This window comes from Oncorhynchus nerka, linkage group LG6, assembly GCF_034236695.1.
Source record: "Oncorhynchus nerka isolate Pitt River linkage group LG6, Oner_Uvic_2.0, whole genome shotgun sequence".
In the NCBI taxonomy this organism is placed as follows: domain Eukaryota; kingdom Metazoa; phylum Chordata; class Actinopteri; order Salmoniformes; family Salmonidae; genus Oncorhynchus; species Oncorhynchus nerka.
The window spans coordinates 55,254,947-55,279,667 of NC_088401.1; the positions used below are offsets into that span (position 1 = coordinate 55,254,947).

At 43.9% G+C, this 24,721-nt stretch overlaps 2 protein-coding genes across 6 annotated transcripts; one reads left to right on the plus strand and one right to left on the minus strand.

The window, feature by feature from the left end:
* Nucleotides 1-86: 86 nt before the first annotated feature.
* Nucleotides 87-6,636, plus strand: LOC115130686 (ETS-related transcription factor Elf-2-like). 2 transcript variants are annotated; one of them, XM_029662060.2, is made up of 9 exons: nucleotides 87-173; nucleotides 838-921; nucleotides 1,217-1,439; nucleotides 2,319-2,432; nucleotides 2,635-2,751; nucleotides 2,885-2,974; nucleotides 3,138-3,330; nucleotides 3,570-3,797; nucleotides 4,004-6,636. In XM_029662060.2, exons 2-9 carry the CDS (start codon nucleotides 847-849, stop codon nucleotides 4,659-4,661), a joined length of 1,698 nt encoding a protein of 565 aa, XP_029517920.2. In that variant the 5' UTR covers nucleotides 87-173; nucleotides 838-846; the 3' UTR covers nucleotides 4,662-6,636. The 2 variants fall into 2 exon arrangements, with proteins under 2 accessions (XP_029517920.2, XP_029517922.2); XM_029662062.2 differs by having other exon boundaries at nucleotides 2,322-2,432.
* A 5,407-nt stretch (nucleotides 6,637-12,043) lies between these two features.
* Nucleotides 12,044-23,710, minus strand: LOC115130688 (nocturnin-like). Of its 4 annotated transcripts, none has more exons than XM_029662069.2 (3): nucleotides 23,071-23,710; nucleotides 14,124-14,435; nucleotides 12,044-13,305 (listed from the first exon to the last, which is right to left on the minus strand). In XM_029662069.2, the coding sequence occupies exons 1-3, from the start codon at nucleotides 23,273-23,275 to the stop codon at nucleotides 12,410-12,412; spliced, it is 1,413 nt and encodes a 470-aa protein (XP_029517929.1). In that variant the 5' UTR covers nucleotides 23,276-23,710; the 3' UTR covers nucleotides 12,044-12,409. The 4 variants fall into 4 exon arrangements, with proteins under 4 accessions (XP_029517929.1, XP_029517933.1, XP_029517931.1 ...); XM_029662073.2 differs by lacking the exon at nucleotides 23,071-23,710 and adding an exon at nucleotides 14,961-19,772; XM_029662071.2 differs by lacking the exon at nucleotides 23,071-23,710 and adding an exon at nucleotides 14,961-19,772 and having other exon boundaries at nucleotides 14,124-14,827.
* Nucleotides 23,711-24,721: the final 1,011 nt, after the last annotated feature.

Genomic DNA, 24,721 nt, shown 5'->3' on the forward strand with positions numbered 1-24,721 from the left:
ATAGAAAGCTATTTGGCTGAAATATTGTGCTTGCTACAGCAAGCTTGCAAACACTTGAGAGTATTCAAATTAAGGAGCGCGTCGACGTCGGCCTGGTCAATTTGGCTAGCCAGCTAGCTTAAAGAGCTAGACCTATCTTGAAGTTATCGACTGCAGGACAAGCAACATAAGAGGTAAGGAACGTTATTTTGCCAAATTTTACTTAATAACATGATTGGATCTGTGGAGTTCAACGGGCAAGGATGGCCATATGACAGCCAACCGTAGCTAGTTGGCGCTGCTAACTATGTAGCTAACAAGCGAGCTATGTTAGCCGCTAACAAACGAACTAAAATATTATTAAGCATTTCCTGTGTAGTAGTTAGTTCGGCAAGTTAACTTAACGTGTCATCTCTCTGATAACACAACTTGGAACACCTATCTACCAATCAATGTACATTAAAGCTACAATGTAGAACCTATAGTTAGCTAGTTCGCTAACGTTACTAGTTAGCTGGCTAATGAAGCTACAACAGATACTGCACAAATGATGTAAACATTGGGGTCACGCTTGTGAACGTGAAGTGCTTGTGAACGTGATGCGCAAAAAGCAACTATAGCGTTCTACAGAGTGTAGTTTCCTCAGCCCTATTGCTGAACATGGTCAATTTTTGCCAAATTGACGTTTGTGTTCTTGTTACTGTTGCAGTGTAAGCTAGCTAGTTTCTCCGTTAGCTGTGATGAGTACGCTAGTGCATACTTCAGAAATCAGGGCCCAATACAGAACTGTTCATAGTCTGTGTGATGGACTGTGGTTGGGGAAGAGGCTGGCTCTGATTCCCTGTTTTATTTCCATAGGAATGAGTGATGACCTCTGTTGTGGTGGCAGACGGTGGAGGGAATATGGTGGAGTACGTCACTGTCATGGAAGAGACTGAGCAGGTAAGAGACAACCGGTCCTAACCTTCCCTATGCAACATTTAAAGGGTGTTTTAATTGCAATACCAGTGCCACACACAATCCCATTTCAAGCTTAAAGCTGGGTCAGGGCTGATAGAAAAATCTTATTGACATGAATAATATTGTGAAGTGAACCGATGAATAACATGTTTTTCTCGTGATATTGGCATCTCTGTTATCTCAACATTATAAATGATTCAACAAATGTTCAAATACACACAACACATGATGTATGTTTCAACTTGCGCTTCCTTCAATGTATCTGTTCATTCTCCAGAGTCAGGAGAACCTCGGTGAGGAGGGAGAGGTGGTGCAGGAGATAGTGGAGACTGTAATAGGGGAGGATGGGGAGGAGTATCCTGCTGTGGTGGTGGAAGAGGTGCCCAGTGCCCAGTTGGAGCAGTGCTACGCTGCCCAGGTGTTGGTCTATGATGACGGGACCTATCTGATGCAGGACGTGGGAGACGAGCAGGAGGTGGTCACCGAGGTAGTGGAGACAGGTGAGAGGGAGGGTGGTGCAGGACTGGACAGCAATATTTTTTTGTTGCTGTTAGAGGGTTTGGATAGTGTTTTTTTGATTGAGTGATTGCTTTAGAGGAGTGTGAGTGTAAAAGGCTCTAACCCTGTACTTGCCCTCCCGCACTCACCTATCGTCAAACCAATCATGTCCATGCGGAGCCCTCTGCATTGTTACAAAATTTGGGAGGTGCACAGCGATGCGGTGCTCGAGTTGGCCTCCGGAAGCTCCGCAATTGTGTCACACAGAGCCTCTGGATCGCATTGCCTGAACAAGCATAAATTGGCTTTTAGACTTTCCAATATATCACAAGTATTATTTTCTTCTAGGACCATCTCAAGAAGGACATCTAGTGGTGTATGAACTGAGCCCACTGGAAGAGTGACAGAAGTCATGAGGTTTGAGGGAGGGGACAGCTTTTTAGGATGTTGAACAATGACCATCCTCAAGATAGATCTTCTGTAGGCAGTAGTTACTATGCACAACCGAATGCGGGAGGGTTGTGAATGAGTGAGATAAAGAGCGGCGAAATAGAAGACTTAGGGTGATAGCTGGTACAGGCTACGTCACTCCTTCTCTCCAACGCCACAAGGATAAAGGCTACGGTTTACTATCAGTGTCCCAAAAGTACAGGTTCACTTAGCCTAACCTCTCATTATTTAATGAAAGGAAACATCCATCTTGCCCAGCTAACTGCTTCCAAGGGTGAACGTCTGTGGTATCTACTGCTGTAGGGCCCCAGGCATAGGAAGATACGGTTGAATACTCATTGAAACAAAGTAATTGAACGAACATTACATTGAAATGAAATGTATTTTCGACACTCCTTTAACCTACCTCCCCGTCTCCTGTGTTGTTGTAGTAGAGGTGTCGTCACACGGGGGCATGGTGTGCTTTGATAAGACCTTCGAGGCGGCCGAGGCCCTTCTTCACATGGACTCCCCCAGCAGTTTCCATGGAGACCGCAACAACACAGGTAACAACTCAACCCCTCCTCCATTGGCCTTGCCGGGGGCCAGGCATTATAAGTGTGTGGCGGGCCATGATGTCGGGCTGAAAAATTTGATGGTAAAATGTGTCGACGTTCGTTCTACCACAAAGTTACCATTTGGCAGTCTGAGTTGAATCTTCACACTGCTCTGTGGCTGTAATGATGAACTATTGTCTGTCTGTCTCAGTGGAGGACGTGATGATGGAGACGGTGGTGGAGGTGTCTACAGAGTGTGAGCCCATAGAAGAGGACAGCTTCCCTATACCCCCAGACTATGAGCCTCCGTCTGCCAAGAAGAAGAAAGGTCTGCCTCAAACACAACCACATGCGTTCTTGCCATCTGTCTCTGTGTTGGTCACTGTGTGCAACCCAGTATTAAAAGTTAAGTTGTATGTTATATAAATGTACGAAGTTATGTTTGGTTGGTTTCCTTGCAGGGGGACGGAAGCCGAAGACACAACAGCCTCAGCCTGACACCAACGGCAACATTGACCTGGGGATCAGGCAGAGACCCAGAGAGGGAAAAGGTACCACACACACAGCGAGGGCTAGGGTTTGTCAAGCCCATGAAGGGATTCTCCTCTACGTAGAGCAACTCAAGATGGGGCCATATCCCTTCAGTAGATAGCCGGTGTGTGGGCCATCCTCTGTATGAATGACGTTGGTCTTCTCTCTCCCTCCGTCCTCCAGGGAGCACCACCTACCTATGGGAGTTCCTGTTGGATCTCCTCCAGGATAAGAACACCTGTCCCAGGTACATCAAGTGGATGCAGCGGGACAAGGGCATCTTCAAGCTGGTCGACTCCAAGGCCGTGTCCAAGCTGTGGGGCAAACACAAGAACAAACCTGACATGAACTATGAAACCATGGGCAGGGCACTCAGGTAACTATGGGATACCATTATACTATATTGGCTAGCCAATTCCTCACCATAGTTAGTGTGTAAGGCTTACTGTTGACCCAACATATCTTTCCTATTTTCATGCTAAGGAATGAGTAATGCAATTTTTGATGTGTCTTTTTAAAATGCATGCATTTAACCCTTAAGTTCCCCTCTTAAAATGCATGCAAAGGTATGCCACTTAGGTTAGGTAAACTGAGTGTACGGTTGTTCCTGTCCAGGTATTACTACCAGAGGGGGATCCTAGCCAAGGTGGCAGGCCAGAGGCTAGCCTACCAGTTTAAAGACATGCCCAAGAACATCAGGGTGATCGACGATGACAGGGAGGAGGAGGAGGGAGAGGAGGGGGAACCCTCTGAGCACCACCAGACACTGATTATTGACCCTGCCACCTCCACCCAGACACAGCAGAGCTACGTCACCGTCATACCCACCTCGTCCGGCAACAGGTGAGGCATGATTGGAGAAGTCATGAAATAATGAATACATTTTTGTAGCAATTTTTCCCCCCAAGAGAAAATCTGTGGTATTTATTTGAAAAGGTGTTAGGGGCAGCAGACATAAGAGAGAACTTGTATGTGTGATTCTGTCTGTGTCCATTTCCATCCAAATGCACTGTGAAGTAGTTACATCTTTGTTTCTGTCTTATGTACAGGACCATGCGTTTGGCCATGCCCATGGTCATGACGACGACACTGGGTCAGATGACCCTCAACTCCTCCACCGTCTTCACCACCCAGGCTCCCATCACCCTGGGCAACGCCCACGCTGGCGGGCCCAAGCTGGTGATCCAGACCCTGCCTGCCATGATGCCCGCCGGGGCCAAGAGCGGAGAGAAGATCACCATCATCACCATCCCGGCGGCCCAGCTAGCTCAGCTAACGCAGGGCAACCTTTCAGCCCAGCTCTCAGGCCAGCTAGCTCAGCTCATACAGGCTAAACCAGTCACCCATCTGGTGCAGGCTAAACCAGTCACCCATCTGGTGCAGGCTAAACCAGTCACCCAGCTGGTGCAGGCTAAACCAGTCACCCAGCTGGTGCAGGCTAAACCAGCCCCTCCACTCATACTGGCAAAGCCTGTGACTGTGACCCAGCAGCCACCTGCTGCCTCCCCTGTAGGTAAACTACAGCTCCCTCCCTCCACCACCATCACAATCCGTGTACCTACCCCCTCTACACACCCTGAAAAAGAAGCCATCTCACCCTACACAGCCCTTCCAGAGTCCACCCCTCCAGTGAGCACGGAGCTCCCCCAGTCTAGCCCGGGAGACCCCTCTGACTCTGGAGTCGGCACAGAACCCAGTGGACCCTGAATCTTGAACTCAAGGCCAAGGGGCTCGACAGCTACTGACTCCATATTGACCCTGTGTTTTGAAGTGGAGTCTTCCCTTCCCATCCTCCAATCACTGGGCAGTGGAGCTGTAGGACCATACAGAGGATGAGAGCTCTGAACCTCAGCTATGGAGCTCCTAGTTACCAGGGAGCTAGTCTTCAAACTGGAGCTGCAGTGCCATCCCTCCCTCCACATCAGAAAACCAGGAAAAGAGATGAGGATAAAGGGACTTTGTATACATAATACATAGCTACACTCTCCTACGTATTGATTTGGACAGTGAAGCTAAAACGTTTAATTTGGCTCTCTACTCGAGCATTTTGGATGTGATTAATTATTTGGGCGGCAGGGTAGCCTAGTGGTTAGAGCGTTGGACTAGTAACCGGAAGGTTGCGAGTTCAAACCCCCGAGCTGACAAGGTACAAATCTGTCGTTCTGCCCCTGAACAGGCAGTTAACCCACTGTTCCCAGGTCGTCATTGAAAATAAGAATGTGTTCTTAACTGACTTGCCTGGTTAAATAAAGGTAAAATAAAAATTAAAAAAAAAAATCATGTGAGGTGACCGTACAGAATGTCACCTTTTTTATTTGAGGGTATTTTCATGCCTATCTTTTTCACCGTTTAGAAATAATCACTTTATGTATCTATTCCCCCAACTTGAAGGTGTTATACATATTTGGTCAAATTCAGTAGTATGTGTATTAAAGTAGTCAAAAGTTTAGTATTTGGTCCCATATTCCTAGAACGCAGTGACATCAAGCTTGTGATTCTGCATTTGCACTTTGCTTTGGCTGTGTTTCAGAATGTTATGTCCAATAGAAATTAATAGTAAATAATGCATTGTCATTTTTAATTTAAATATTACAGAACATTTCTGAACACATACCTTAATCTGGATGCTACCAAGATTACGGATAATCGTGAATAAGTGAGAGTGTGAGTTAGAGGCATAAATATCATACCCCCCCAAAAAGTGATGGTGAGAGGTTAGCCTTTCTTGGGGGTCTGATCTTTGTGCCTCTAGCTTATCATTATTCACAGTTCATGCAAGATTATCAGTAATTATGGTAGCATCCACATTTAATGTAGAAGTGTTCAGAAACCTATTCAATTTGTATTTGTTTTGTGACTCCAAAATGACACATTGTTGTGCCAAAAAGAAATGGTAAATAATCTGAAATACAGCCAAAACAAACTGCAAATGCATCCAACAAGTTTGTAGAGTCACAAGCTGATGTAGTCATTGCATGCCAGGAATATGGGACCAAATACTAAACTTATGTATATTAAATACTTATGATACCTTCAAATGGACTGTTTTCATTTAACGGTAAAACAGATGTGTAGGAAAATACCCTCAAAACAGGTGACATTCTGAACGGTCCCCTCATATGAAACATTTAATCTCAAATTTTAAATGCTGGCGTATAGAGCCAAATTAAACAGCTTCACTGTCCAGATACATATGTAGGGGAGTGTACATGCTTTAGAAGCTCTTTGGATCTCAAACGATGGGCAAGCCTTAGATTGTACATTGAACATGCTTCTTTTAATCAAAAACATAATATAAAGGAAGCCTGAAAGCTTTGTGTAAACTTTTTGATACTCTTCAGCAGGTTACGTACGATGTATTCTAAGTTCAATGCAAGTGTAGTTCTTTTGTCTCGTAGTTGAAATCTTTGGGTTTTCCTCTGACTGGTTGGTTCCCATCATCTAGCTATGGAAAGTAGTCTAGTCCTCCACAGCACTGTCCCTCCACACTCAATGTTTTTTTTTGTGTTATTATATATATTTTTTACTGTTCAGAAAAGGGAGCGAAAGGATGTTTGTGTTGAAAGACAGATCCAGATGGTATATTCCCACATTTTGAAGCATATGCTATTTTCATGTACTCTCAAAGTGTATTGATGTAGATTTTACTGAAGTATGTATTATATAAAAACATGAATTGAAACATCTTGTCTTGGTCAATACTTGTTGGCACTGAATCTCTTTCAGACGGAGTTGAAAAACATAAAGGACTAGGCAAACCAAAACAGTGTGTGGTAGATCACCTGGGTGTGAATGAATGGTGACGTTTCACCAAGTAAAATCATCAGAAAATGATAGCTGGTGTTCTGTGGTCAAGTACCCAATTGCCATACTTGAGTAAAAGTATAAATACCTTTTTAATAGAAAGTTACTCAAGTGAAAGTCAGCCAGTAAAATACTACTTGTCTAAAATGTTGGTTTTATGTATCAAAAGTAATTAAAACTGCTCATATACATTTAAAATGACTTAAGCAAAGCAGACAGCACCATTTGTTTTGTTTTTAAAGTGTATGGATAGCCAGGGGCACTCCAGCGCGAAGACATTTACAAAATATGTATTTGTGTTTAGTGAGTCCGCAGGGATGACCACCTGTTCTTTTGATAAGTGCTTGAATTTGACAGTCTTGCTAAGCATTCAAAATGTAACTTTCGGTTGTCATGGAAAATGTATGGAGTAAAAAGTACATTTTCTTTAGGAAGTAAAAGTTGCAAAAAATATAAAAAGTAAAGTACAGATACCCCAAAAAACTACGTAAGTAGTACTTTCAATTATTTTTACTTTACACCACTAGAATGGCAACCCACAGCTGATGTTTGTAGTGGTCTTCAAACTCAGCTGGATACCTTTTACTATCAATGGCCTTGTATTCTATATACAGTGCATTTAAACTATTCAGATGCCTTCCCTTTTTCCACATGTTATTACATCCTTATTCTAAAATTAAAGAAAACATTTGTCAATCTATGCCCCATAAGCAAAAACAGGTTTTTTAGAAATGTTTACCAAAAAAATGTATACTGACAAGATATCCCTATTATGGAACAGCTGAAATAAACAGAGAAATGACAGTCCGCCATTACTTTAAGACATGTAGGTCAGACAATCTGGAAAATGTTTGCAGTCACAAAAATCATCAAGGGCTATGATGAAGCTGGCTCTCATGAGGACCACCACTGGAAAGGAAGACACAGAGTTACCTCTGCTGTAGGGAATAAGTTCATTGGAGTTAACTGCACCTCAGATTGCAGCCCAGAGTTCAAGTAAAGACACATCTCAACATGAACTGTTTAGAGGAGACTGCGTGAATCAGGCCTTTGCGGTTGAATTGCTGCAAAGAAACCACTAAAGGACACAAAATAAGGAGAGACTTGCTTGGGCCAAGAAACACCAGCAATGGACATTAGACCGGTGGAAATCTGTACTTAGGTCTGATGAGTCCAAATGAGATTTTTGGTTCCAACCGTCATGTCTTTCTGAGACAGAGTAGGTGAACATATGATCTCCACATGTGTGGTTCCCACCGTGAAGCACGAAGGAGGTGTGATGGTGTGGGGGTGCTTTGCTGGTGATACTGTCAGTGATTTATTTAGAATTCAATGCACACTTAACCTGCATGGCTACCACAGCATTCTGCAGCGATACACCATCCCATCTGGTTTGCCCTTAGTGGGACTATCATTTGTTTTTCAACAGGACAATAACCCAACACACCTCCAGGCTGTGTAGGTGGCTATTTGGCCAAGAAGGAGAGTGATGGAGTGCTGCATTAGATGACCTGACCTCAACCAAATTGAGATGGTTTGGGATGAGTTGGACCTCAGAGTGAATGAAAAGCAGCCAACAAGTGCTCAGCATATGTTGGAACTCCTTCAAGACTGTTGTAAAAGCATTCTAGGTGAAGCTGGTTGAGAGAATGCCAAGTGTGTGCAAAGCTGTCATCAAGGCAAAGGGTGGCTACTTTGAAGAATCTCACATATAAAATATGTTTTGATTTGTTTAACACTTTTTTGTTACTACTTGATTTCATACGTTATTTCATAGTTTTGATGTCTTCACTATTATTCTGTCCAAAACCAAGCCACGAGGTCGAAGGAATTGTCCGTAGAGCTCCGAGACAGGATTGTGTCAAGGCACAGATCTAGGTAAGGTTACCAAAAATATCTGCAGCATTGAAGGTCTCCAATAAAACAGTGGCCACCATCATTCTTTAATGGAAGAAGTTTGGAACCACCAAGATTCTTCCCAGAGTTGGCAGCCTGGCCAAACTGAGCAATCGTGGGAGAAGGGCCTTTCTCAGGGAGGTGACCAGGAATCTGATGGTCAGTCTGACAGAGATCCAGAGTTCCTCTGTGGAGATGGGAGAACCTTCCAGAAAGACAACCATCTCTGCAGCACTCCACCAATCAGGCCTTTATGGTAGAGTGGCCAGACGGAAGCCACTCCTCAGTAAAAGGCACATGACAGCCCCCTTGGAGTTTGTCAAAAGGCAACTAAAGGACTCTGACAATGAGATTCTCTGGTCTGATGAAACCAAGATTGAACGCTTTGGCCTGAATGCCAAGCATCACATCTGGAGGAAACCTGGCACCATCCCTACGGTGAAGCCTGGTGGCATCATGCTGTATGGATGTTTTTCAGCGGCAGGGACTGGGAGACAAGTCAGGATTGAAGGAAAGATGAACAGAGCAAAGTAGAGAGAGATCCTTGATGAAAACCTGCTTCAGAGCGCTCAGGACCTCAGACTGGGTCGAAGGTTCACCTTCCAACAGGACACCAACCCTGAGCACACAGCAAAGACAACGTAGGAGTCGCTTCGGGACAAGTCTCAATGTCCTTGAGAGGCCCAGCCAGAGCCCGGACTTGAACCCGATCGAACATCGCTGGAGAGACCTGAAAATAGCTTGGACGCTCCCCGTCCAACTTGACAGAGCTTGAGAGGATCTGCAAAGAAGAATGGGAGAAACTCACCAAATATAGTTGTGCCAAGCTTGTAGCGTCACACCCAAGAAGACTCTAGGCTGTAATCACTGCCAAAGGTACTTCAACAAAGTACTAGGTAAAGGGTCTGAATGCTTAAGTAAATGGGATATTTCAGATATTATTTTCCAAAATGTCTAAAAACCTCTTTTCACTTTGTCATTATGGCTTATTGTGTGTAGATTGAAGAGAAAAACAAACAATTGAATACATTTTAGAATAAGGCTGTAACGTAACAAAATGTGGAAAAAGTCAAGTGGTGTGAATACTTTCCGAATGCACTGTACATGTCCTATCCTGGCCTCAAGAACATCTGAAACTACTTGACACATGAATGGTATGGTAATGCACACAATATTGGTAGTAACCCATCCAGTCCCATCACATTTACTGTCAAAGTGCCTATTTATGAGGATCATTTATTATTTTACTAGGTAAATTGACTGAGAAAATAAATATTCTAATTAACAACAACAACCTGGGGAATAGTTACAGGGAGATGGGGGGGATGAATGAGCCAATTGGTGCAGACATTCTGTGCAGTCGTATACCCATCATTGCAGAAATGCTAAGGACTTGGATCACTGCACACGGTGCTATTTGGTATTAATTTACCTGCTGGGCTCCGTCATCTTATTTCCCAGTGTTATGTCCTCTCACAGTATGGCCTGATGGGATTGGAAGGGATCAGGTGAGATCAGGGTTAGAAGCCCCATGTAACTTCCTGTCCACCCATTCCCTCACACTCATCCTATTCTGACTCACCATTGTGTCCAGAGTCATGCTCAAGGGCAGCAGACTTAAGGGCTAACCAGCTGAGGGGTCATTGCCACACACACGCATTTACCTATGGTCAGCCTCCGATGCAACTAAATGTTTTCTTTATTATCCATCTCTGTGTTGTCCACTGCTCCTGTGTGTCTGTAATAAACATTAAGTTGTATATTATATGAAAGGTACTAACTTATATTTGGTTGGTTTCCTTACAGGGGGAAGGAAGCCGAAGACACAACCTCAGCCTGACACCAACGGCAACATTGACCTGGGGAGACTTGGAGAGGGAAAGGTACCACACAAACCCCATTACTTATGCAGGGTGTGGGGGTCTTTCTCCAGTCCCTGTGGTGCTGGTTGGAGGGCTGTGATGGTCTCAAGTCCCTCTCAAAGTGCCCAGTTTCACACAGTGACAAATAAACCTGTGAACAGTGTACAAAACTAAGAACACTTGCTATTTCCATGACATACACTGACCAGGTGAAAGCTATGATCCCTTACTGACGTCACTTGTTGAATCCACTTCAATCAGTGTAGATAAAGGGGAGACAGGCTAAATAATGATTTTTAAGCATTGAGACAATTTAGACATGGATTGTGTATGTGTGCCCATTAGAGGGTGAATGGGCAAGACAAAAGATGTAAGTACCTTTGAACAGGGTTTGGTAGTATGTGCCAGGCGCACTGGTTTGTGTCAAGAACTGCAATGCTGCTGGGGTTTTCACGCTCAACAGTTTCCCGTGTGTATCAAGAATTGTCCACCACCCAAAGGATATCCAGCCAATTTGATACAACTGTGGGAAGCATTGGAGTCAACACGGGCCAACATCCCGTTGGAACGCTTTTGACACCTTGCAGAGTCCATGCCCCGATGAATTGAGGTTGTTTTGAGGGCAAAAGGGGGTACAACTCAATATTAGGAAGGTGATCCTAATGTTTTGTACACACACATATAGATATACAGTGGTGCAAAAAAGTATTTAGTCAGCCCCCAATTGGGCAAGTTCTCCCACTTAAAAAGATGAGAGAGGCCTGTAATTTTCATCATAGGTACACTTCAACTATGACAGACAAAATGAGAAAAAAAATCCAGAAAATCACATTGTAGGATTTTTAATTAATTAATTTGTTATTTGAATATTTAATCAATGGAGAGCGAGATGTTACACTACCCTCCTGAATATGCATAGACTGTCTCAAATTACAACATGTTCATCTTAGATATAAAGTGTTGCCGGGATGTCGCGTGCATCACATTTATCAGGACAGTCGTAACAACCTAAGGATTGCAACATTTCTATTAGATCAAATAAGAAATTCATTTTTATTTTTGACTAAATTCGACACATTGCCCCCGCATACAATAACTTAACAATTAATGATCTGCCTAATGTGGACAGATCTTGGGCGGAATAAACCCTCTTGCGGCGCCCCTGGAGCAAATTAGACTTAAGTGTCAAAGTGCCATTGCTCAAGAGCACATCAGATTTTTCACCTGGTTGGCTCGGGTATTTGAATCAGCGATCTTTTGGTTACTAGCCCAACGCTCTAAGATGGAGAACAAGCTATAGGATGAAAAATACCGGAGTTTTGACCCAGGTAAAGCAGACCAGCGCTAACTAATTTTTTTTTACAATTTATATTTGTAGTCAAAGTATTGCATTAATATCATCCAAAAATAATTTGAGATATGTAACTGTATCGACCCCCCCATCACTAAATATGAACATACAGAACTAACCAAAGTATTAAAACACTAAAATAAAGAAGTAAATATGACATGAACAAAAACAAGATGTCAGAATGTAAGTATTTTATTTTGACATGCTCATTGGCATTCTTGTTGCCACAGCACTGAAAATAATAGCAGTTACAGTATTGATAGGATCCTATTCTCCAATTACTTTAAACCAGTTATACACCTCATATGAAGAAAAACGATCATGAGGGATAACATCTCACTTGACAGAAAACAAGTACTGGTTTAAAAAATAAATAACTACTCTCTGGTGTCAAGTCTGCAGAATCAAATTTCAGCACCAGTTCAAGTAAAATAAGCATTCACTTCTCCAGTATCACACTCCCACATGTTGTTTGATCCAGTCGATTCTTCCAGGACTGTCCAGAACTGGGACCCTATTGCACGAAGCCTCGGATAGGCAACCTACATCAGCCTATGAGGTTGATCCCGTGGCTCCCTGAAGCTGACATCACAGAGCAGTGAGAGGTGGTCGGAGGGGTAGTGGTATGAGGGCAGGCGGTCAGGTCCTATCTGTTCCTCAGTGGGTATGTCCAGCAGGGTGTCCACAGTGAAAGCACCGTGAGAGTACCAGATGTAGTCCAGGGTACTGCAGCTCTCCCCTGAGGGACGGATCTTCCAGGTAGTGTAGGCCGGCTCCGTCTGCCCATCTGCACTCAGCAGCTTATAGGCGGAGTCCAGACCCAGGGGGGAGGAAATAAAACGCCTGTACACGTCCTCTGAGGGCTCAGCGTTAAAGTCCCCACACACTAGCAGAGGCACCCCCTCTGTCCCACTCCCTCCCCCAGGTCCCCTACTGACTGGGTCTGACCCAGCCGCCCTCGAGGTGATAGCCTTTAGGCTCTGCAGTAGGTCAGCCCCTTGGGCCCCCCTCAGCCTCTCCCAGCCACTCCTCGCCTTCAGGTGGGTCACAGCCACGCACAGCCTCTGACCCGTCTCCCGGCAACGCAGCGTCTGCACGATGGCCACCTGATTGGTAGGCAGCATCATGGCAGAGAGGCGCAGGTGGGAGGTGTGGAGGAGGCTGAAGCGGGCACGGCGGTAGAAGAGCGCACAGCCATCAGGGCCGTTGTTGCTGGCCACTTCCAGGCAGGGGGACCAGGGCTTGGGAAGGAATGTGCTGTGGTAGCCCAGGCTGGCCAAGATGGGCTGGAAGGTGTCGTAGTAGTGGTCCACTTCCTGGAGACACAGGATGTCAGGGCGGTAGGTGAGGATCTCTTCCAGGATCAGGTACTTCCTCTCAGCCCAGTTCAGAGCATCCAGAGGACATTGCACAAAGCCATCCTTACCCTCCCCTAGAGCTGAGAGGAGGAGAGAGGACAGTTACCAGACATTAGCAGTAGACATTACTGTATAGAGTTGAACACTTCTCCCCATTTCTGATCGAAAGCCACTGTGAGCACTGAGTAGTATCATGGTCTGAAGTCTTGAGAGCTAGAATCTTGGATATTCATAGAGTGTACAAAACATTAAGAACACCTGCTCTTTCCATGACATACTGACAAGGTGAATACAGGTGAAAGCCCTTGACACCACTTGTTAAATCCACTTCAAATCAGTGCAGATGAAGGGGAGGAGACAGGTTAAAGAAGGATTTTTAAGTCTTGAGACAATTGAGACATGGTTTGTGTATGTGTGTCATTCAGAGGGTGAATGGGCAAGACAAAATATTTAAGTGCCTTTGAAAACAAACACCGGTTTGTGTCAAGAACTGCAACGCTGCTGGGTTTTTCACGCTCAACAGTTTTCCATGTGTATCAAGAATTGTCCACCACCCAAAGGACATCCAGCCAAACTCAATACAACGTGTCAACTGTGGCAGGCATTGGAGCAAACATGGGCCAGCATCCCTGTGGAACGCTTGACACCTTGTTGGGTCAACATGGGCCAGCATCCCTGTGGAACGCTTGACGCCTTGTGGAGCAAACATGGGCCAGCATCCCTGTGGAACGCTTGACACCTTGTGGAGTCCATGACCCAACAAATTGGGTCTGTTCTAAGGGCAAAATGGGAGGGGGGGTGCAACTCAATATTAGGAAGGTGCTCATACAGTACATGTTCTGCTCTGGTGGTCTTCTGTATTCTATAGTACTCTATCATCTATCAGAGCTCTATGTACCTTGAGCTAGGATGTTCCATGTCATGACCCGTATAGATGGTGTTTGCTGTTGCTCATTGTTCCTGTATTGGTGCTGGTGTTTAGGGTCTACAGGGTAGACCAGGTCCCTGTGTGGCCGGGCCGGCCGGTTCTGGAGGATCTTCTCGCACTCCCTGAGCAGCTGGTCTGGGTCGGCCTGCTCCAGGCCCTCCGGGTCCTGGTCTGAGTCCTGGTGCTCTGGGTCGTAGTCCTGCTGGGCCAGTGGAGCACTGTTCAGGGTCTGGGCCAGGGTACCAAACAGCCTGCTGCTGCTACTGCTGCCCATCAGACACACTGAGGACAAGGAGGCAACATATTAGAGAAATACAAAACACTGCACACATACAGTGTGCGCACATAATCATGCGCACACACACAGTAAAACATGAGTCCTGTCATGTTACCCTGCAGTCAGCAGAGACTGTCTCTCTCAGGCTCTCACATGAAAGACCATGTCTGAATCAGACTAAATAAATCATCTGTCACCACTTGTATATGTGGCATGCAATATGCTCTTAGGTGGATGAGTCAACAGCGATACATTATTTTGCTCCATTTACCAAAACAATGCCCACAGATTAAGGCTAGCACATTCACAGGACGACAGACAGGCAGACACTCCCTCGTGAGTTAGGCTCCGACTCATCCTCTGCGTTCCTTGGAAGCCATTTTGTGAGCGAGAGCAGCTAGAAAAAAAAATAGTTAGACAGAGTGGATCTAAAGAGAGATATACATAAATAAGCTTGATAGAACTGTGGTCTAACCGATCATCTCCATCCTTAGACTACGTACGCCACTGTGGTTTAGTGAAATCCTCACCACTGTTTTGTCTAGGTGTCGGAGAACAGCAGCAATACTCTCTAGCTCTATTCCTCTCGCTGTTTTGATGACTCCTTCACTGTCTTTCTCCTCCTTGTACTTCAGTTTCTTCTGATTTTTTCCCCCCTCAGTCGTTTTTCGGACAATCCGAGTGCTTCCACTTTAGTTCTCTGCTGCTTTCAGTTTGTCGTACTCAGTCTCTCTCCCCCTCTGTCTCAGTCCCTCCCTCTGTTTCTGTGTCAGTGGGACATTCCAGCTAATGACAGCGTAACTGTTTATACACAGTCTGTGTGAGACTGATGGGAGGACAAGGGAAGGGAGAGAAAGGAAAGGAAGGGGGAGGGGAGGATATGAGGTCATCACCATGGCTTGTCATATGTCAGGTGGAGCTGACAGACTGATGTATCCGGATACTTGGAAAACACACAGGGGAGTGGAAGGTGGACAGTAACACACTTGAGTCGCGCCCCCCATACACACACACACACACACACACACACACACACACACAGACACACAGAGGTTTGGAGTGCAGGGGTGCAAGGGTTGGCGAGTTACTCAATACCCAGGACACAGTGTTCTAGTGCAGGATCATGTTTACACACCATAAACTTCTCCAGAGAGAGAGAGAGAGAGAAAAGCAGGGAGGAAGAGCACAGTATTTATTTGCCACCATTTGCTGACCTCTAGCTGCAGTTTTGATTCTGGAGTTATTACTTATTCTCATCTGAAACATTTTTTTTTAACCTACAGACACCTTTCAGATGTGAACACATATCTTCACATCTTACAACTATTTCTTAGAGCTCTCTTAAATATGGTCCAGAAAATTCTCAGTCGAACACTCAGTTTTTCCGATTGAGTTGAGAGATGATAGACAGTTACTCACAAAGAAAACGTAGAGTCGATGGAGAAGAATCACACACACCCTCTTTTTAAAATCTTGCTTTTTGACTCACGCTCGACCCAGTGTCCAGGCTGTCTCCATGGAGCACTCTCTCGCCTCTCCTCTGTTTCTCTCTCCTTCTCCAGGGGTTATTTCTCCTGAGAGAGATTGGACTCTTCTGAAACTGATGTATTGACGTGAAAGAATGTTCCGGAGCACGCGGATGAGACTGGATTGCTCGGTGTGTAAGAGACTGGACTGTTCTGTGTGTGAGTGAGAGAGTTTTCGAGAGATGGGGATTCTGCGAGCTACCGAGCATTCCTGAATAGACCAGTGTCAAACCCAGTCTCCTCTCTTCATCCCCACACTGCTCATTTGGCTGCCACAATGGCTTATTATAACTGTCCCGTGAGGGTCACACACATGGCATACAACCACTCGCATAGAGATATGGCACACAAACACCACAAATGACCAAATTAAATGAGATTAGTGTGGCTTGTCCTTAGTTAATCTGTGTGATAGAGGAGAGACTCAACTGAGTGGAATGTGATTCAATAAGCTGACTCAGTCTGCTGCTCATAGAGCACATACACTGGAATGCTTCAGGGCCCCATTCAGCACGAGTATTCTACATGTACACTATGTAGAATGTACATACGGTATGTGGCATCAGAGAGTAGGGGTTTCCCAAACATAAGGTTAAAAATAGCTGGAAACACCGGTGGAGTGGACATTATGTTTCTGACTCAACTGAGAAAGAACATGATTGTATCTGTGTTTTCAGTTGGCTATACTTACTTTACTTACCATCTCCCTAGAGGACAAAAGCTAAAAGAAAGGAGACGAAGGAAACCGTTTCAATAATTGGTATCTAGGCCTACTCAATTATACTGTAGACCTAAAATCTGTTCTTCTCCATAAAAATACTGCATTGACAGCACAGCAGGCCAGGCCTATCTACGGGCCTACATTTAAACATCAGCGTTGAATGAGACAATCACATGACTGCTCCAGGCAATTATCAAATGAAGGATGGGAGCATGACAGAGGCTAGGTAGCCAGGTAGACTAAAATTAAAACATTTGGGAAGCAGGGGGTCTGGACCCCAATGCCCCTTGAACTCCTGTCCATGGACAGGAGGGAGATGTAAGGGGAACAGCAAAATAGCCTGGCCCCCTCATTTTCAGAGTGTTTCTGAGCGTGTGCTTGTTTCAAAGATTGTCACTTGCACAGGATACAGCAGGTGTAAAACAGTACAGTGAAATGCTTACTTGCAAGCTCTTTATCATCAATGCAGTAATAAAACTAATAATATAGGTAAGAAAACACAAGAAATATGAGACAATGAAAAAACTAACTGTGTGCATTCTTAAAGCTGGACTCCTTAATTGAAATAAAGTGGTCAACCGGTCTGTGTTTCGGTAAACAGCTGAGGGATGAACCTGGAGAAATATTCAAAGTGAGAGCTATGTATGCAAGAACTGACCATCTATGATATCACAATTATAGTTTTGACCATGTTTTGGAGGCAACAGTATTTGTTTACATTTACTTTGTTTACAAACATTGGCGTATAACAATCTTATATTTTGGGTTCTGATAAGGTACGACAGTTGAACTAAGCTCATGAGACATTTAAGTTAAAATCTTCAAGAACCAAAGTCCACAATGGATATAGCAACTTGGGATTCTAGCTTTAAGGGAGAACCCAAATTAAGCTATTTTGGTTTATACTTTATACCCATCATCATTGGATAAGTTTAACCCACTGGTGGAGTCAAACCAATAAAATAATTTAATGTTAAATCCTCGGGAATAGTGGGTTAATTTAGATGAAACCCCCTCATCCACACTCTAGACATTAATATATCAGTGTACTATTAGCTGAGAGGTACAAGGGCTTCTCTCACCATGACCTGATTTTACAGACATGACAGAACCTAAAATAACTCAACCCTTCTGATCTCCTCCTCAGTCACCATGGGTAGGAAAACGTGTGCTGCCAGTTTTAATGAGATTAGTGTTGCATAACTGTAATGAGGTCGCCATTTATTTTTTGGTCTAACCTTTTGTCTTGTTGGAGCCATTTAGCGGAGTGGTTGAATAGAGATGGCCTAGGAAGCATACCTGTTTTTATACTACAGTAAATGGTTAGAGGCTAGACCGGGGGTCTTGAGCGGAGGGTCGGAACATCATAAATCATTTGTACACTGCAAGTTGACTGCAAGTAGCCCAAACAGATATAGTATGACAAAAACAATGATTTCAAACATGCTTACATTGGGAACAGATTTCCTAAATTAAAATCACTGATCTGATTTCCTGGTGATTTTACAGTCTTAAAAAGGGTAGGAAGCATGAGTTTGCACTATACACCATATGGAGAATCTACTCTGTGCTCCCGAGTTCATATGCTAACTCTGTAGCTAGCTCAAGCGCTTCACAGACTTTGTGGCTGTGTTATCTAGTGGGAACTCATTAGCACGGCAGGCTCTTGTGCCTTCTTGCGCTAATTGTGTAGTACCTTGTCTTTTCTCTATTTTGTTTTGTCAACTTTTTGGCATGTTCTCTTTGAAGTAGGCTATGGGAGTTCTGTAACCTTTCCCACATTGGCTTAGTGCTAGTGCCCTATTTGACTGACATCTGGAATCCATCTATTTTGGTTCTCTCTCACTATATAGCTATTGGATTTCCCTCACCGACTCTCCCTCGGCCCGGTGAAGCACCTGCCTCCCCTGGCTTTGGTAGCCAACTCAGCCTGCCCTCTTTCACTATTGGATGGGCCCCAACCAACAATCTGTAAGTCTCTGCTCTCTCTTTGCTTGTGTTCTGTGGTTATGTTTTAGTTGTGTTCTAGCTGGTCTCCAGTTATTGGGCCCTGGCTTGCCGACCATAACCGTGATTGTTGGCTAGGCTGGCTAATATCTAGTTGGCTAAAAAGTCTGTCCCACGGTATGGTAAACAAGGATCACCGTCAGTGCTCTGATGTCTCCACCAAGTCTGTCCACAAACAATTTTATTTGCTGGTTTTAAGCATTATCTCTTCGTTGACTGTTGCGAGGTGTTATCATCCTTCATCAGCACCGGCCTGTACCCTACCTGCCCTAAGCTCTCTCCTGGCCCCACACACTAAGTCTGAATTTGTCCTGCTAGGTGACCTAAACTGGGACATGCTTAATTAAACTACCTGACCAAGTCTTAAAGCAATGGGACTCCCTAAATCTTTCTCAGATTATTACCAATCCCACAAGGTGACTCCAAACACCCAGAAAATGCTACTCTCCTCTCATGATTATTTGTGAGGATAACTAGTCTGGTGTTTTCTGTAATGACCTTAGTGATCACTGTTTTACAGCCTGTTTGTGTAATGGCTGCTCAGTGAAACGTCCTGCCCTGATTTGTCATAGACACTTGCTAAAGAAACTTTCATAAGCAAGCCTTCCTTCATGACCTCTGTAAATTGGTATAGAATTAGCTTGATATCTTCAGTGATATTGTTAACAAACACGCCCCATAAAGAATTTTTAAATTAAAAACAGGTTCAGCCCCTGGTTCGACCGTGATCTGGCAGTAATTCTTGATCCACCTCAAGAATTGCATTTGATGAAAGGCTTGGCACATGCATACTCAGGCAGACTGGCTCTCGTTCAGGCAAATGAGAAATAAGTGCACTCAGGCTATCCGGAAGGCAAAAGTTAGTTACTTTAAGGAGCAGTTCTCTCTCTGTGGGTCTAGCACCAAGAAGTTCTGGAAAATGGTTAAAGATCTGGAGAATAAACACGCCTCTTCACAGCTGCCCATGTCCCTTAAAGTTGATGTGGTTGTTACTGACAAGAAGGACATGGCTGAGCTCTTTAAAATCACCACTTCATTAAGTCAGGATTCCTATTTGGCTCAGCCATGCCTCCTTGCCCATCCAACATTTCCTCATCTCCCACCCCTTCTAATGTGACAAGCCCTGATGCTCCTCCCTATTTTCCCCTGCCCTACTACAAAGTTTTTCCCTGCAGGCGGTCACTGAGGAGCTCCTTAAACTTGACCCCAAAAAAACATTGGGATCAGATGATTTAGACCCTTTCTTCTTTAAGGTTGCTGCCCATATAATCACAAAGGCTGTCTCTCCTCTCTGGGGAGGTTCCCATTGCTTGGAAGGCAGACACCGTTAGTCCTTTATTTAAAGGGGAGATCAAGCTGATCCTAACTGTTATAGGCATATTTCTATTTTGCCCTGTTTATCAAAAGTGTTGGAAAAACTTGTCAATAATCAACTGACTGGCTTTCTTGATGTCTATAGTATTCTCTCTGGTATGTAATCTGGTTTCCACTCAGGTTATGGATGTTTCACTGCAACCTTAAAAAGGTCCTCAATGATGTCATCATTTCCCTTGATTCTAAGCAATGTTGTGCTGCTATTTTTATTGACATGGCCAAAGCTCTTGATACAGTAGACCATTCCATTCTTGTGGGCCGGCTAAAGAATATTGGTGTCTCTGAGGGGTCTTTGGCCTGGCTTTCTAACTACCTCTCTCAAAGAGTGCAGTGTACAAAGTCTGAATATCTGCTGTCTTAGCTACTGCCTGTCACGAGGGTGTACCCTAAAGCTCTATCCTAGGCCCCACATTCTTCTCAATTTACATCAACAACATAGCTCAGGCAGTAGGAGGCTCTCTCTCATCCATTTATATGCAGATGATACAGTCTTATACTCAACTGGCCTCTCCCCGGATTTTGAGTTAAATGCTCTTCAACAAAGCTTTCTCTGCCCTTAACCTTGCTCTGAACACCTGCAAAACAAAGGTCATTGTGGTTTGGTAAGAAGAATGCCGTCTCCCCACAAGTGTAATTACTACCTCTCAGGGTTTAGAGCTTGAAGTAGTCACCTCATACAAGTACTTGGGAGTATGGCTAGACAGTACACTGTCCTTCTCTCAGCACATATCAAAGCTGCAGGCTAAAGTTAAATCTAGACTTGGTTTCCTCTATCGTAATCGCTCCTCTATCACCCCAGCTGATAAACTAACCCTAATTCAGATGACCATCCTATATTATGGAGGTAAGGGTGCTCTCGAGCAGGCTAGATGTTATTTACCCTTCGGCCATCAGATTTGCCACCAATGCTCCTTATTAGATCACATCACCGCACTCTATACTCTTCTGTAAACTGGTCATCTCTGTATACCCATCGCAAGACCCACTGTTTGTTGCTCATTTAGAAAACCCTCTTATGCTTCACTCCCCTTATCTGAGATATCTACTGCAGCCCTCATCCTCCCACATACAACACCCGTTCTGCCAGTCACATTCTGTTGAAGGTCCCCAAAGCACACACATCCCTGGGTCGCTCATCTGTTCAGTTTGCTGCTGCTATCGACTGGAACGAGGTGCAACAAACAAACACTATCTCAATCTTTTCATTCAAAGACTCAATCATGGACACTCTTACTGACAGTTGTGACTGCTTTGCTGATGTTTTGTTGTCTCTAACTTCTTGCCCTTTTGTGCTGCTGCCATGTTTGTACCCTGTTTTGTGCTGCTGCCATGTTGTGTTGCTATCATGTTGTGTTGCTACCATGCTGTGTTGTAAAGTGTTGCTGCCATGCTATGTTGTCATTTTAGGTCTCTCTTTATGTAGTGTTGTCTCTCTTGTCGTGATGTGTGTTTTGTCCTATATTTTTATTTAATTTATTTTTATTCCCAGTCCCCATCCCCACAGGAGGCCTTTTGGTAGGCCGTCATTGTAAAAAATAATTTGTTATTAACTGATTCTACACTGTAGAATAATAGTGAAGGGATCAAAACTATGAACACATATGGAATCATGTAGTAACCCCAAAAAATTGTTAAACAAATCAAAATATATTTTATATTTGAGATTCCTCAAAGTAGTCACCATTTGCCTTGATGACAGCTTTGCACATTCTTGGCCTTCTCTCATATCACCATAATCCTAATTGCTCAATGGTATCTTGAAACATACTAGACAGGTGATACAAAATCAATGAGGCAGAGGCAAACCTGTACACTAGGAGGAAATAGCCTACCCATACAAAATGTCATTTTATTTCTATGGAATACCCTCGGACTGTTTTTATTGGTCCAGTCCTTTGCGGTGAACAAGCTGTCCAGGACAAGCAGCGTGAGGGAGAAAGGCCACAGGAAAGGGTTGACCTCTTCGGTGTCTCCTTTCCTGTGGCCTTTCTCCCTTGATTCCTTACCGTTCAAAAGATATGACCCAGAATACTAGCGCTACGTTTTTTCTGTCTGTGAATTGGCGTGCCGCATTTGACATTTATCCCGGACCATTTTAAAACTAGGCTACTTGCGGATCGGACCGTTAACCATGTTTAGGCTACACCTTGTTCAGCCATGTTACCTCATTAGATAGCTATAGCTAACAACCTGGGGCGTATTCAGCAGGATGCAATGTTTTGTAACATTCAGGTTTAATAAGCTACATAGAACAAACATGCCTCTCTGACATGTTGAATAAGGAATAACTTTGGCTCTACTCATGGGATTTCTATCTGCAACGTTTAATTAAGAATGGTTTGCAACTGGCCGTGGTCCTAGTAACATTACCAGTAGCCTATATGCAAACATTTGGTGGCACATAAAGAAAGAAAAAGGGATAGGTAAAATGTTTTGACTAAATTCCTCTTGCCACTACACTAACTTTATTTTGAGTTAATGTGGAGCCAACGACTCAGACTTGAGCACTGGGACTCGGACTTCAGCCATAGGGACTTGTGACTCAAGCACAGGAGACTCAATTCAGACCAAGGTTTAGTGACGCGATACCATCGCTGTTCATTAGCCCCCATTCTACCTTTGGACATCAATAAAATAAATAAAAAGTGCCAAAAATTAAGTCTTGAACTAACTTTGTTATGGAAGTGACATGGGGCAAACAAGCTAAAAACAATCCAAAAAACAAACCAGTCCCCCCCACACACAATTTGGTAATGATTCAGCCTCTCTACTACATATTTACCACGTTCTGAATGTCTGAGGATGTAGAAGCGCATGAGACTTCACATAGGCCTAATCGGTTTGAATAATAATTCTGGCCAAACAAGAGAAATACACCCCTCCCAACCATAGGCTATATCGTTCCGAATGTTATTTAAACATAATCCAATAAAATTATATAATTGTCATTTTTTTTTAAACAGACACGAGAAAGGTTTTATAAGATGCCTCCTGAACACTGAAAATGCCTACCTGGTATAGAGCTCGCTGACGCGGGCGATGAGCCGCGTGATTTCACCTGTGGCTTGCCGCCTTCGCCTCCGGTGTGACAGTGCCGTGGAGCCGGGAGGGATAATTTCTTCGGAGGTGTCTGTTTCTTAGCTGCCGGCCCCAGGGAGGAGAGACACAACGCTGCCAAGTCTCGGTGAAGGAACGAACACCGACGAGCCGGATACATGTCTCGCGCCGGTTCTGTCACAACTAGTGTTGCCAAATGAACGAGAGAGCGGTGAGAAGCTACCCTAAACAGCCTCACTTCAGTCCCAACACTCGATTGTCCTGTCAAATAATAACTATTTGCATAAAAATAGAGATATCATTATACGGACACAAAATGTTGGCCACTGCGGCATTCTTTCACGTTTGTATCAGTAACAAAGTAGCCGGCAAATGTTTCATCATATTTCTGACAGGCTCTTTGAACTAGAGTTTCGAGGGTGGATAACGAATAAGGAGGATTTCAAAACCCTAAATACAGAGGCGGGAAAATATATTGTCAATACAAATATATCCTTAGTAATTATTAGTTTAAAGATACCCGTAATCAAACCACATTCCGCATTATATTGAGAGATTTAAAGCAACTTCCCCAAAGAATTCCCCTGATTCAAACTGCCAATGGATTGATCTGTACAGTAGAGTTTTCATGACAAACCAGGAAGAGGGCGGGTTTAAGGGTAGAGGGAGGGTGTGGTCTCACCTCTGATCTAATCAGAGGCCAGTGCGCGTGTTGGAAAACAGCATAATGACGCAAATCTCTCCAAACAAAACGCCACCTCCCACGCCCACATGCTTATGCAATGTCCTGTTATGTCAGCAACTGGACGTTTGGACTAGGCTAATAGCTTTCTAAAAACATATTTACCCACAACATAACCTACACAAGCATTGTAATACAAATAGTGAAATAAACAATATCAAATAAGGTAGGCCTAGTGAGCAAAACAACCGTTTTACAAGGCATACTTAGGGCTTTTGCATTCAGACATTTCCTATCAGTAAAATATCCATTAAAGTTGTGCATGCCACATAATCTATGACATTGGTTACCAGACTTGTGGTCGGTACCCCATGTGCGGTCCCCTGATAATTGAAATGTTGCCTGATTGAGAAAATCTGTAAATTATCAAAACAAACAAATAACAGTTTTCTCTTTAAATGGGTTGACACCTTTTAGTGTCAACTAAGTACCTCTTAGACTATTACAATATGCTTTCATGTCATGATTATCTGTTGGGGCAGCCTGTGGGACCTAAAATGGAGTAAATATGCCCTAACAAAGTGGAATTAATAACTTATTATCTAATGTTGTTATATAACTTACCAGGTGTGTCAGGGGTCTTCCGTAGGCAAAGTTTACTCCAGTTAATCATTGATCAGGGGGATCATTTACATACACACCACCCAGACAGGGTTTTCTAGTGCAGCAATTCTGCCTTGAAATATCTGCATTTATGTAACATTGTTATGAACAGCAGAATAGACCAAACAACAACAAATAACAGGTTTCTTGTTGCCTGCACATGTACAGTACGCTTTGCTGTAGAGAAAAAGTTCTATAAATGTTGGCAGATAGAAGATGAATGAGCGTTATATATTGTGTGTGTGTGTAATGCTGACAGGT

Bases quoted from the DNA above. Each gene is read 5' to 3' on its own strand.
- LOC115130686 (XM_029662060.2), top strand. From the start codon at position 847: ATGACCTCTGTTGTGGTGGCAGACGGTGGAGGGAATATGGTGGAGTAC. The intron at 1,440-2,318 runs GTGAGAGGGAGG...GTGTTGTTGTAG, and splicing joins CACCGAGGTAGTGGAGACAG to TAGAGGTGTCGTCACACGGG. The intron at 2,752-2,884 runs GTCTGCCTCAAA...GTTTCCTTGCAG, and splicing joins GTCTGCCAAGAAGAAGAAAG to GGGGACGGAAGCCGAAGACA.
- LOC115130688 (XM_029662069.2), bottom strand. From the start codon at position 23,275: ATGTATCCGGCTCGTCGGTGTTCGTTCCTTCACCGAGACTTGGCAGCG. The intron at 14,436-23,070 runs GTAGGCATTTTC...CCTTGTCCTCAG, and splicing joins GTCAGCGAGCTCTATACCAG to TGTGTCTGATGGGCAGCAGT. The intron at 13,306-14,123 runs GTACATAGAGCT...TCCTCCTCTCAG, and splicing joins ATGGAACATCCTAGCTCAAG to CTCTAGGGGAGGGTAAGGAT.